A 14,326-nucleotide genomic window follows, 5' to 3' on the forward strand; every position below is an offset into this window, starting at 1 on the left:
CAGATGGAGGGAATGTCTATTACCGTAAGTTCACAAATCCATAAAAATTGTTATTGCATTACATATTATCAGAGAAAGTAAATAATTAACTTAAGTTTACCTGGCCTATGGCCAAAACTTCTGCTTTTCTGCCTCAGGGAAAACTCAGAAGGTAACTTAGTTAGCTCCACCTCCCCAAAGCTCTCTGCCCTATCTCCGTGCTCTTCCCTGCCCTGTGAGTAAGTCCAATGAGAGGTGAAAGGGGAGGGCTGTGGGAGGAACTGAGTGACCCAAGGCAGGAAACCACAGTGACCTGCAGGGGCAGAGCCAGAGCTAAAGTCCAAGCCCATAAAACTCTTTAAGAAGGGAAAGGAATGAACCAAGAAATAGAGGAAAAGTGATCTCATCCCCTCCAGAGACAGAGAAGGAATAAAAGTTGGGAGACACTTCCTGGTGGCTTGGGATAGGGAATGTATTAGGGCTGGTGTGAGGACCAGATTCCAAACCTTTGCCCATCTTTAATCAGCTACTCCAAGAGAGTGAGGTAGGGCAGAACTTGGTGTCGGATCTCATGGATATTCCCCACAGGGGCTTCAGCTCCTGGGAGAGATTTCTGCTCACAGGTGAGAGAGATTAAAGCCTGGGAAAGTGGGAGGGGGAGGGGTTAACTATCATTCTCTTAAAAAATTTTTTTTTTTGTAAATTTTAAAAATTTTAAACTTAAAGACAAAATGAGAAAAGAAAAAATTGCCATCTACACAGCAGACCATTAGAGAGAATTCAATATAAAACAACAAATTTTCATTTTAAGAAAACCTATATAATAAATACTATACACTGTTTTCAAAGCTGCCCAATTTTTCTTTGCTTCCTTGCTGGTTTTCTTTTGTTTTCTGCTGTGCACTTTTTACTTTATTTTTTTCCCCTCCCTCCCCCCACCACCCTAAAGAAGGCTACAATTAAGCATGGATCTATATCTATATCCATATCCATATCCATATCTATATCTATATATGTATACACATACACACATATACACACATATACATAGATATCTATAAACATACACTTATATACACATATGAACTCAGACACATATATGTAAGACTGTACTCTGCTTGTTTCCTCCTATAATCTGTTTCTCTGAAGGTGGAGACCATCTTCCTTCATAAGTCCAAGGCTCCATGTTTTTCTAAATCAACCAGCTCATCACTTCCCACAACCCAGCGACATCCCAACACGATCACAATATGAGAGATTGTCTATGAAAGCTTTCCCCCAATTTTCTGCATTCCTTCTATTCTTGGTTACATAGGTTTTATTTATACAGGAAAATTTTAATTTAAAATAATTGCAATTACCCTTTTTACACTTCAACAATGCTCTCGCCTTATAATATAAGATCTGATACTGCTAAATCAACTTCCTTCTCATCTTTTCCCTCTGTCTTCTTTGAAGCGCCTGACTTTTTATTCTTCCAAATAAACTTTGTTATTATTTTTTCGAAATCAGTAAATTATTTTTAGTGACTTAATTGGGATAACATTGAATAAATAGTTAGGCAAAATTATCATTTTAAAAATTATATTGGCTTTACCTACCCCATGAACAATAAATATTACTTTATTTAGATCTGAGTTTATTTGTATAAAAAGTGTTTTATATTTATGTTCATATAGTTCCTGTGTCTGTTTTGGCAGGTATACACTCAGGTATTTTATGCTGTCTAGGACTGAGGGATGGGGAATCTGCAGCCTCGAAGTCACATGTGGCCCTCTAGGTCCTCAAGTGTGGCCCTTTGATTGAATCCAAACTTCACAGAACAAAAAAGATTTGTTTTTTTCCTCCTTCCCATTTTTCCTTACTATCTTTCTCACCCTATTTACCATATTCACTCCTCAGTCTTCTGCTTTACCTGCTACCTTGCCCCTATTCCTTAACCTACCTACCCCTCTAAGAGTCTTTCTTATCCTCTCCCCCAACCCTATCCCCTTGCCCTCTTATTTCTTTCTGAATTTATAAGAATTTTATAAGACTTTTATACCCTTCTCTCTCTCTCTGTCTCTCTCTCTCTCTGTCTCTCTCTCTCTGTCTCTCTGTCTCTGTCTCTCTCTCTCTGTCTCTCTCTGTCTCTCTCTCTGTCTCTCTCTCTGTCTCTCTCTCTGTCTCTCTCTCTCTCTCTCTCTCTCTCTCTCTCTCTCTCTCTATATATATATATATATATAATATATATATGTATGTGGCTTGCTCTTTAACTCATTCCCAATGAGATTAAGGTTGCAGCACTACTCCCCCCCACTAGTTTGTTCTCTGTCAGTTTTTCTTTTTATGCCTCATTTGTATGAGATAATTTCTCCTTTTTATCTTTCCCTATACAGTTTTTTTTAGAATCACCCCATCATATTCAGCTCAGCCTACACCTTCCTTTCAAACTATCCAAATAATGATGACAATTATAAGAGTACGCTAATATTTTCACATATGAGAAGTAAACAATTTGTAACCCCAACTCCTTTGCTCTATGAAATACAGTATTCTAATGCCTATGGTCCTTCAATGTAGTAGCTGCTAGGTCTTGTGTCATCCTTATTATAGCTCCATGATTTTTAATTTGTTTTTTTCTTGTTGCTTCCAATATTTTATCCTTAACCTGGGAGCTTTGAAACTTGGCTATGGTATTTGTTTTCTATAAATTTATTTTTTACTTTTAGTTTACACACTCAGTTCCACAAGTTTTTGAATTCCAAATTTTCCCTCCCTCCCTTCCCCCCAAATGGCACATAATTTGATATAGATCTACATATACCTTCACATTGAACTTATTTACGTAATAGTCCAGTTGTAAAGGAGAATTATAACCAATGGAATGAATCATGAGAAAGAAAAAATGAAAACAAAAAAGAAGGAAAAAAGAGAGAGCAAATAGTTTGCCTCAATCTGCATTCAGACTCCATAATTCTTTCTCTGGATGTGCATAGCTTTTTCCATCATGAGTCTTTTGGAGCTGGCTTTGAACCTTTCATTGATGAGAAGATTGGCTCTGGTACTCCTGTAAATTTTCTTCTTGAGATCTCTTTCAGGTGATGATCAAGAGATTTTTTCTATTTCTACTTTGCCTTCTTGTTCTAGAACTTCAGGGCAATTTTTCTCGATAATTTCTTGTAATATCATATCAAGATTCTTTTTTTAATTGTAATTTTCAGGTAGTCTGACTATTCTTATGTTCTTTCTCCTCAATCTGTTCTCCAGACTGGTTGTTTATCTGATGCACTGTTTCCTTTTCTCTTCTGTTTTTTCATTCTTTTGAGTTTGTTTTAAGATTTTTTGGTGTCTTAGAACATCATTAGCTTTCCTTGCCCAATTCTAGTTTTCAAGGAATTATTTTCTTCATTAAGTTTTTGATTCTCTACTTCAAATTGGTTGACTTTCTTTTCATAATTTTCTTGATTTTCTTGGATTGCTCTTATTTTTCTCACTTTTCTTCAATTTCTCTCATTTGATTTTTAAAGTCCTTTTTAAGTTCTTCCAAGAAGCCCATTTGATGTTTCTCATTGAAAAAGGAATGGCTTTTTAAGCTTCACTATCTTCTTTTTCTGAATATGAACCCAGATCTTCTCTATCCCCATAGTAGCTCTCTATGGTTGGGCTCTTTCTCCTTTGCTTACTCATTTTCGTTCATTCATTCTTTTTGTTTTTAGCATCTATTAGCATGATCAAGTTCTAGTCCCAAGGTATGGGGAATAATGTCCCAGGCCTCAGGTCCTTCTTACTATTGTTTTCTGAGGTCTGTTTCCAGGTCTCAACCTTGGGCTCTCCTTTCTGCTTCTAAGCCACAGCTGGGGCTCCAGCCATGTTGTCCTGCAAATGATCTTGCTCCCTATGGTTCCTCTGGTGGCTGCACACTACAGCTGTCTTCTCTGCTGTGGAAATGAAACCAGGGACTCTGCTCTCCTTCAAGTGCCCTCAGCCAGGAGAGTCTCTGCCCCTCTGCTACTGCCTTCACCAGGTGTATGGCAGCTCCTTCTCTTCTGTAGCCACATCCCAGGATGGGCCTGGTCAGCACATCTGTGCATGCATCCCTCAACTGTGGAAGGTCCTTCATTCTTCTCCTCCTCACCTGTCAGACCCCCACATTGTCTGGGAGATGAACCTTCCTAAGGCTAAGGCTGCTTTCCTACCCCAGCTGCCCCCAGGGCTGGATGTTTGTTGATTTTGCAAAGTTGACCTGGAAGTGTTTGCACTTCACTCAGGCCAAACCTCAGGCTGCTAGAGGTCAGGTCTTTCCTGGAGTCTTCTTAAATTGTTCTAGGAGGACAACTGCTTTACTCCTGTTTATTTCCGCTGCTTCGAGGTGATGTTCTGTCCCTTTTTTTTTGTGGGGGAAGAAATTTGGAGAGCTGAAAGTTTTCTGACCTTCTCCATCACCTTCCAGAATTTTCTCCCCACTTTCAGGCTCAAGGAGATGGGAAGGTCTCAGGAGTAAAGACAGAAAGAGAAAGAGTCTGATTTGGTCTTCTGGTAGAATGGTCATACTATGAGAAAGCTGATTTGGGGGGAAGAGTGGAAATGATTGAGTATAAGGCATAAGAAAGAGCCCAGGTCTGTGAGTCAGGAGATATGGGTGTTGCTCTTGGCTCTGGCATTGATACAAGTTAATTTGCAGCTCTGTGCCAGACAGTTCCCTTCTCTGGGTCTCTATTTCCTCTTAATTTATTATATTCTAATTTTAATAATAATTTAATTTTCCATATTTTAATTCTAATCAAATATAATAATTATAGTAAATAGCTGTTTGAAATACATCTAATTTTAAATTTAATTTTAGAAAAATTTAACAAATAAACTTAAATTATATTTTAATTTTAATTAATTTAAGATGGGATTAGATAACTGTTTAAAGATCTTCCAGCTCAAAGATTCTGCCATTATGATCTAATATTTTGAGATTCTTTGAGTTTAAGATTTATGATTTTGATTCTATGATTTTACCTCTAACATTCTATGATTCTGGTCCTAGCATCTTGTGATTTTTGACTCCAAGATTCCATACTTAGAAGACTCTATGATTCTGCCTTTCTTTGAACATGTGGTAGGGTTTGGCCTTTTCCTGGATCTACTTAGGGGAAAAAAAGGCTGATATAGGTAGGGAATTGGGTGAGTTGCAGGGATAGATAGAGGAATATTTCTGTTCTCATCCTTTATCTGACCCAATCATGAGAGGCATTCTTGGGAGGGCTTGGGTCAGGGCTCAAGGCAAACACATGGTGGGACCCTCTCCCTGCATCCCTTTAAATGGTATTTGTGGAAGAGAGTGGACGGTCAATCCCTAGTAACCAGAGCCCGGACCTGACACTGTGTCCTAGTTGCAGGTATGATTGGGTGATTTAGATGCTAAGTGTATGTATGTAAGTCAAGTCAAGGACCATAGAAGATCACCATTGCCCACTGTTTCCTTTTGCTTTTCTGAATTCTTGAATTGTCCTGATAGATGTCCAGCTGTTTTCAAATCTAGATAAGTCCCCCGAATCCTTCGCATTCAAAGGCAGCTGTGGGGCACCACAGAGCACAGAGTCGGAAAGACCTGATTCAAACCCAGCCTCAGACCCTTAATAGGTGTGTGACCCTGGGTAAGTCACTTAACTCTGTTTGCCTCAATTTCTTCATTTGTAAAATGAAGATAATCTTATTACCTACTTCCCAGAGTTGTTATGAGGATCAAATGAGATAATCTTTGTAAACGCTTAGTGCCTGGCACATAGTAGGCATTTGATAAATACTTGTTTCTTTCCTTTCCTTCCTTCCAAGGGTAGATCTGCTGACCGTAGGCTTTTTCTCCAAACAGGAATGAATACTTCCGGTATTACTATCCCCTTATATAGATAGGAAGATTAAGGCTATGGGAAAGAGTGGCCAAGGTGGGGCTGAAACTCCAGGCCCAGTGCACTAACTGCCCTGCTCTATTTTATCTAAGCTGCTGTGGGCTGCAGTGCTATCATTCTGTAGGGCTCCTGATGCTGAGCTCTTTCCTCACCCCTCAATTTAGTCAGGTTTGTTCTTGGAGGATGAGCACACTGGCCATTGCAGGGCCCAGACAGGAGGCCTTTTGAGCTCCACTGGGTGTGGCATGACTTGGGGTCCACTGGCAGAGCCTTTGGGATCATTCATCACCTCTGGGCCCTGCTGTGGCCCCACAGAGGTCATTAAGATGTGTGGGCCTGGCACACACTAGCTGTCTGATTTATAGACATCCATTGAGTCCTGTTGAAGAGGAGGGGTTCCAAAGTCCCAAGGTCAGTTCTTTCGAGCCTTTCCTCACTCTCACTCTTAGTGGGTTCTCTTCTCTCTCTCCAAGAATCTGACTTTGGACAAACTAGTTTCTCTTTCTGGGTCTGAGCTTTTCCCGTTATCAAACAAGGGGTTTGGAATAAAAGGCTTTGCATTTTCCCTTCTAGATCAAAATTCTGTGTTCTGGGTTTGGGGGTATCATCCAGCAATGGCATCCGATGTTCTGTGATTTATTGGATTCTGTTTGTGCATAGAATCAGAGGACCTTAAACCGTCAGAGCCAAAAGATCCCTTAGATACGGAACATAGGCTGTCAGAGCTGGGAGGGCCTTAGAAGAGGGAATGTCAGAGATGCAAGGACCCTTAGAAGAGGGGATGTCAGAGCTGGGAGGGACTTTAAGATAGGGAATGTCAGAGCTGGGAGGGCCCTTAAAATAGGGAGTGTCAGAGATGGGAGGGACTTTACAACTTGGAATGTCAGAGCTAGGAATGGCCTTAGGACAGATAATTGTCTCCCTGGAAGAGGCCCTAGGACATAGAATGTGAGATCTGGAATAGACTTAAAAACAAAGAATGTCAGAATTGGGAGGGTCCTTAGAAACCTATTTCCTTTCCCATCTCCCATCCCCCATCATTTCATAGTATAGTAAAATGAGAGCATCTTGGGAAAGGGCCTTTCCTGAAGATTATGATCATAGGAGCGTCTCATGGTGTTCGGTTAAGCTAAGTTAGGTTGGGATTTGGATTCACACTGGCAATAAAGCACACTCCCGACAGAACATGGTTTTTATTGAAAGACAGAGGAAATACTCTAACAAACACAGTTAACACAACAAAGACAAAGACACAAACAACATAGATTCATCACCTCTTGGGGGAACTCCAGCACTTGATCCTCTCAAAGCTGGGGGGAAGGGCGTCCCGGTTTACACAGCCCAGCTTGATCAAAGCCTGAGAGGGAAACTGATCCTCATAGGTGAGATCCCCAATGAACCTCTCCCACTTGGAGACTTTTATAAGGAGCTGAACAAAGAAAGTCCCCCCCCCCCCCAGAGGGTAGCCACTCCCCTCAGGAGGGGAAGATCTTATCAATCATTTTGGTTTTGAGAACTGGCTAGGTCCTCAAGAAGCAGTTTCAGAATTTCCTGTCCTTTGTTCAAGACCTATCTGTCTCCTAGTGGAAGAGTATTCAACTCTTTGTTTGGGCCTATCAGCCAGAGAGGAATGTCTGAGAGGTTCATTCTTTATTCCAAGCCGGAAAGTCTAAAGATCTTGCAGGAGCTGGGGGATGGGGGAAGGAAGAAAAGCCAGGCTTACACTATAATATGGAAGATCTTCTGTAATGATTTATCATTCACATGGGAGCATATTAAGAGCTGGACAATATCTTGGAGCTCAGCCCTTCGTTATTTTACTGTTAAGGAAACCAAGGCCCAGAGAGGTGATGTGACTTGTCTGAAGCTTTTAAGGTATCAGTGGCAGAACTGGGATTCTAATTCAGGGCCAGGTTTATCGTTCAGACCAACTACAGCCAAGCCAGGCATAGACAAGACACACACACGTGAAATCTCACATGTGCACCCCCACACAGAATGTCTCCAAAAAGCTACGTCCTGCTTCCCTCCTTCAGCTTCCCTAGGCACAGTTCTCCATCTCAAAGGAAGCTCCCACTGTAGGTTGATGATGTGGCCCTGTCCTTGTTCAATGAGTCTCATGGGTCTCTTTGTCTCCTTCCCCTCTCCCAGCTTCTCTCCTTACCTCATGGAGCCTTCCAGGTGCTGCCCAGCTCACCATCATCCCCCAACCATCCATCGCTGTCGTGGGAGACGATGTCCTTCTCTCCCTCCATGGTGTCCAGGAGGGAAGTTATATCAGTATCACCTGGTTTCAAGGGATAGGTTTTGTGAGGAGCATCCTAGCCTATGATACTGAGACAGAGACAGTGACCACAGGCCCTGCATTCACCAGTCAGGAGTTCCTGCCATCCAATGGTTCCCTCATCATTAAGGGAGTCCAATTGACTGACTCTGGAAACTACACTGTCCTTGTAAACTACAAAGATGGTGAGCTGAAGTCGGCAACACAAGGGTTTCGAGTCTATGGTAAGAATCTCTCTATAGTTGGAGCTGGAGTCCATGGCATCTAAGAGATTTGGGTTTTTTTTGGTTGACAGGGGAGATCCTTCTTTCTTCACATCTATTTCTATCCCTTGATAGTTGCCCTGCTTTTGTAGAAAGTGTGAAGTCTCAGAGTCAGAACATTTGAGTTCAAAAGCAAAGTTGTCACAGCTGTCACTGATACTGGGACCAGATTCAGTGGAGTTGCACGGGGGAGTAGTAAGACTAAGAGTATAGTCATACAAATCATATAAGGGGTGGAATAGGAGAAGCAGGGATGTGTCCTATCCTCCAAAGGGTCCAGCCTCCAATCCCTGGGAGGATGAAGGAGAGGGGGGAAATGTAGGAAGGTGCAGAGTGGTGATGAAGAATCCTCCAGGAAAGAGGTCATATGCTCAGTTGAAGCCACAAATCGAGGGGCTAAAATTCTCCTTTGTAAAGGAAGTGTATTTCCTTAATATCAGGACCTTGGCCAGGGAACAGGAATTTCGTAGGCAAGATGAATGTTCAAAGGAAAGGATCTTGATGGAATGACCAGGTAGACTCTGGTGGTTCTGTTAGTTCACTGTGGGGTAGTAGAAAGAATGCTGGACTTGGAGCTGGAGGACTGGGGTTCAAATTCTGACTTTGCTCCGGACTGTCTGAAAGGGACCTTACAGGTTATTGGGTCAGTTACCCTCTCTCTTTATAGATGAGGAAACTAAGGCCCAGGGATGTTCAGTGACTTGCCTAGAGTCCCATAGGTAGTAAGTAGCAGGTCTGAGATCTCCTCTCTGATGCCTGCCTTAGTTTCCACCAATGAGCACAAACAATGGATTCCTCTTGTAGTGGTTGCATTATTTTAATTTGCATGACATGTTGCCACGAGGCTGGAACCAATGAACATATTTGACATAATTACAACTTCAAACAGTGCAAATTCAAACACATCTCAGAGGATTCATTATTTGTACAAATAAGAACCTAGCTGTATTTATTAAAAAATATTCTTGGGAGTCAGTGACACATTTATCAAATCAATGGTAGAAGAATTAATTACTATAGTCAGTAAAAATGTAGTTGATGACAAAATAAAAATATGAAGGAATTAAAAAAAATCTTTGTTTTTAAAATGGGGGCAGCTAAGTGGCATAGTAGATAGAGTGCTGGGTCTGGAGTCATGAAAACTCATCTTCCTGAGTTCAAATCTGGCCTCAGACACTTACTAGCTATGTGGCTCTGGGCAAGACCTAGTTTTCCTCACTTCCTCATGTATAAGATGAACTGGAGAAGTAATTGGCAAACCACTTCAGTATGTTTGCTAAGAAAACCCCACAAGGGGTCATGGAGAGTTAGACATGAGTGAAAATGACTGAATGACAACAATTAAAAAAGATGGTCCACTATATTTGGAATTTCCAAATTCTTTATAAAAAGCTATTTAAGCAATTCTAGCAGTTAAAAAATTATGAATACCCATTGCGAATCAATTGTAGATTCCACATGTGATCTTAGCCATCATGAATGGGCACCAGCATGTAAATATGCACATTCCAGTACAGAATGAAGACATAAGAAGAAGACATTTCTGCTCATCATAACCATCTGTGTATGTCATACTTTTTCTTTTTAAAAAGAACAACTTTGTCTTCCTCCAGTCTAGGGGTTCATAAGCTGAAGTTCTCGAAATTAGTTTTTCAAAAATATTTTGGAAGCTGCATTTCAATAGAATTGGTTTAATTTGTGATCCTATTTGTTTCATTTTGTGCTTTTAAAAGCAGGCTTTTGAGAAGGGCTCTATAAGCATCACCACACTGCCTCGGGGGTCCATGATATAAAAAAGGTTGAGAACCTCTGCATTGAGTCCATATTGATATTTCCAACTTGTTTAATGTTCTGCAATGATATTCTCACCTTATAAATTTGTGTAGTTATTTCTTTAAAAATTAAAATTACATTTCTGACCCATTCTGGAATTCCTTGCTATTGATCAGTGTTCACTTCTGAGAGTCCAATGAAATTAATTTCCTTGCTTTTCAATGCACAGGATATGTATTCTCTTTCCCAGAAACACTCATCCTGTGGTCCTTGCCTAAATCACTTCCTTGGCTTTTCTCTTTGATTGGCCATGATGCTGGCTTCCCTCGCTGATGTTCCCTCCCATTCCCTCTTCTCTGTTTGCTCCTTTTCTTTCCTCTTTTCAGCCAAATCTGGATTATTAGCTCCAGCACTTGGGGACAAGTGGCTCAAAGACACCCTCAATTTGATGTTTTGGGAGGTGAGAGTCAGCGGAGACCCCAGGATACTACAGGATTGCTATTGGGAAGGCAGAGAAGAAAGCAAGGTGAGGTTGGGCTAGGGAAGAGCCTCTGGGGCAGAGGAAGAAGTTCACTACCTGGTATCTTTCCATTTTAAGTAATTACTCTTGTTTACCAGGTGCTTAGCTTGGTTATTTCTACTTTGTGGGAAGGACTCCACCCTTTACTTTCAGTGCCCTGGGGCAAAGGCCTAGTTGTCTCATCCTAGTTCACAGCATTATAGATGAAGAGCTAGAAGCGACTTTAGAAGCCATTCATCATTTTACAGAGGGGGAAACTGAGGCCCAGTGAGGTGAAGATTTGCCCAAGTTTATTTACCCAAGAAGTAGGTGCCAAAGCCAGGATATGAACCCACCTGACTGTGGCTGATTTTTATTTTGTTTTTTTGGCTAACATTTGTTATTTATTTCATTTTATCATTTATTCAGCATATGTAATGACTGTGTTGCAATTCGATGTTATACATAATGAGTTATTAAGTGGATAAAGTGAAAATAAAAATAATTGTACGATCATTTTCAGAGAATAACAATCTATGTCACAATTATTTATTCATTTCTTTTAGTTTCTCAGTAAGAATTTATTAAGAACTTATTGTGTGCCAGGCACTATGTTAAACCCTAGGGATACAAAAAAAGGCGAAAGACAGATCCCACCCTCAAGTAATTTATAATTCTGAAAGCACTGAAAGTAAAGGATATTTGTGGCAAGAAGTATACACAAATCAAGCTATTTACGGGATAAATGGGAAATAACAAAGAAAGAGAAGGTGCTAGGGGTTGGAAAGGACTTCCTGTGGAAGGTGAGATTTTAGTTGAGACTTGAAGCCATGGAGGTCAGAAGTCAGAGTGGAGGAGGAAGAGTGTTCCAGACACGGGTGGTGCCAGAGAAAATGCCTGGAGCTGAGAGATAGGGTGTCTTGTTCAGAGAGCAGCCAGGAGTTACCTATTAGGGTATAAGGTGTAAGAAGACTAGGAAGGTGGCAGAGTAGATTATTAAAGGTTCTGAAGGTTAAAAAGAGTGTTTTATAGTTGATTCTGTAGAAGACATAGAGCAACTAGAGTTTATTGAGTTTGGGGGTGACATGGTAGGACCTGTGCTTTAGGAAAATCACTGTGACAGCTAAATGGTGGATGGATTGGAAAGAGGAGAGACTTGAGGCAGGCAGACCCATCAGCAGGTTACTGCAATAGTCCAGGCATGAGATAATAAGGATCTGCATTAGAGAAGTGAGAAAGTCAGTTCAAAATGTCCAATGACCAGTTGGGATTTAGAACAAGTCAGCAAAAAAGTTAGGGCTGAATAAGTAGATTTGAGAATTGTCAGCATTAGAGATAATAATTAAATCCATGGGAGCTTATGAGATCCTCAGTGGTAAAAATTATGGAGGAAGAAGAGAAGGGGACCAGGAGAGAGCTTTGAGGAATGCTCATGGTTAGCAGTCATGATTATTCCAACGTAATCAACTCAAGTTCATGCTCTCTGTCCATGTAACCTCCTTTTAACTGTCCTAATAATTATTTTAAAAAGTTTGTGTAAATCAGGGAGCAACTAAAGAGTAAGTAAAATTTAATTTGGAAAAATGCTTTGTATTACTTCTGTGAATGATATAACAGACCTTAATTGTTATTTGAAGGGCAGCTAGGTGGCACCGCAGTGGATAGAATACAGGGTCTGAAGTTAGGAGGACTCATCTTCCTGAGTTTAAATCTGGCCTCAGGCACTTATTAGCTGTGTGATCCTGGGCAAGTCACTTAACCCTGTTTGCCTCAGTTTCCTCATCTGTAAAATGAACTGGAATAGGGCAAACCACTTCAGTATCTTTGCCAAGAAAACCCTAAATGAGATGACAAAGAGTTGAACATGACTGAAATGACTGAACAACAATTGCTATTTGAATAAATAAGGCATTTGGAAAATGTTAGCTAGGTCTGGGAGAACTTAGACAACTCTCTTCTGCCCACCCCACCCCCCATCTCATGTGCCTCAACAGAAAATATAAGCCACTTCAAGCTTCCTGTCTTGTGTTCTGTCTGAGTTACAGATTTATTAGACCTCTGGTTGTCAGCACCCGCTTCTGACTGCAAACAACTTAAGGAAAAATTGTAAGGTGGCATTATAAATGAATTAGACATTGGGATTTGTAACTGAGATGTAATATCATGTTATGGCTTAAAGATTTCTGCTAAAAACATCTGAAAAGCTTTTTGGAAGTTTACACCTAGTATTAAGATTAGAAGCAAACAGCACAAGCCTCTCTCCCCCTTTTGGAAGTGATAGATGTATTGTTCTAGTTAAGGAGGTGATTTAACCTACTAGAGAACAAACAGAATGGAAGCTAGTTTGAAATAATTATTTGAGTAAATTAGTAGCTAAATTGCCTGACTTGTAACAGACTATGCAAATCATAGAGTAAAAGTTAGTAATTAATTGGTCATGTGTAAGGAAATCTGTTAAGGAAAACTTCAGTGGAGTGAAGATTAGTTCTGTAGATAGTCTGGGATATGATTGAGAAATGAGGATTACAGGAACTGAGCAAACAGAACGAGGTAAGGAAGCGGTATTGGATCAGAATGTGGAAGGAGAACAAAAAAGATTCTTTTCTGAGGACTTTAATCAAAGTCCATTGGAGGGATGGAGAGAGAGAGGAAGTAAGTTCAGATAAATAGGGTTTGAAAGTAACAGGGATTTGGAATTTTACAAAGAGAGAGCTGAGGGAGGTTTTTGATCTCTTGAGATTAGAAGGATATGAGAAATGTTATGCGTTTATATGGAAAGTACAGCAATAAAATAGCAGTGTGAAGTTCCTGGGCTCTGAAGCAGGGGAATGGGAATGCAAAGGTACCATGGCAGTGACTCTTCTTTTCTCTTGCCCAGGGTTAAACTCTTGGGTGTTGGGGGAGGGGGGTGAGAGGGAGGCTAGATTGTGAACACAAAAGGAATTGATTTATTTTGGTGATTTAAAAGGAAATAAAGGGATAGTTATAGGGAGCTGGGAGTGTCACCATGAATATTTGAAATTGAGGTAATTGATAACAATGGGTACTACATTCCAAAGTACTGCCAACTAATGATCCTTGAGAAAAAAATTATTTGAAGTTTTAAATGTTATCACTAGTGATTAAAAATCCAAATTTGGTTTGAACAAAATTTTGTTCTGAAACAAAATAGGATAATTGTGGCAAATTAGAACCCAGTTCAATCTACACGAACTATTTGGCATGTAGACAATCATGACTCTGAAAAACTTGAGTCAAAAATCTTGTCTTAGAAATTTGTTAGCTGTGTGACCTTAAACAAGTCATCTTACCTCTGTTTATCTCAGTTGTATATTACTCAATTATCTCAATTGTATATTACTGTCTATGTGGAAGTCCAGAATGTAATTATTTTCTTGATTTCTTTTGACTGATTTTTTACACCAGTATGAGATTTAACTAGAGAAGAAGAAAAGGATATTGATTGAATATTTTTATGTAAGGCCTGGTAAATTCCTATTGCTAACTAACTTATTACACCGCGAGAGCAATAATAGCTGTTTCCAGCTCTAAGCTACAATCAATGAAACTTTGCTTTTTGAGTTGAAATCTTTTGGGACTGTAATCTGATATTGTTCTGAGTTTTGAATTCAGGTATATCTATCTGAAT

General features: G+C 40.1%; 1 protein-coding gene across 2 annotated transcripts in view; it reads left to right on the top strand.

Annotated features, from left to right (window-relative positions):
• The first annotated feature begins 324 nt into the window (after positions 1 to 324).
• Positions 325 to 14,326, top strand: part of LOC118836036 (carcinoembryonic antigen-related cell adhesion molecule 20-like) — a 35,008-nt gene continuing 21,006 nt past the window's right edge. For both annotated transcript variants that reach the window (XR_005009545.1, XM_036743379.1), the window contains exons 1-2: positions 325 to 602; positions 8,010 to 8,366. Coding sequence is in view for 1 of the 2 variants with exons in the window: in XM_036743379.1 (XP_036599274.1) it covers positions 551 to 602; positions 8,010 to 8,366 (409 nt within the window). In the remaining variant the exon portion in view is untranslated. The remainder of the gene's footprint in view (positions 603 to 8,009; positions 8,367 to 14,326) is intronic.

This window comes from Trichosurus vulpecula, chromosome 2 (assembly GCF_011100635.1).
Source record: "Trichosurus vulpecula isolate mTriVul1 chromosome 2, mTriVul1.pri, whole genome shotgun sequence".
Lineage (NCBI taxonomy): Eukaryota > Metazoa > Chordata > Mammalia > Diprotodontia > Phalangeridae > Trichosurus > Trichosurus vulpecula.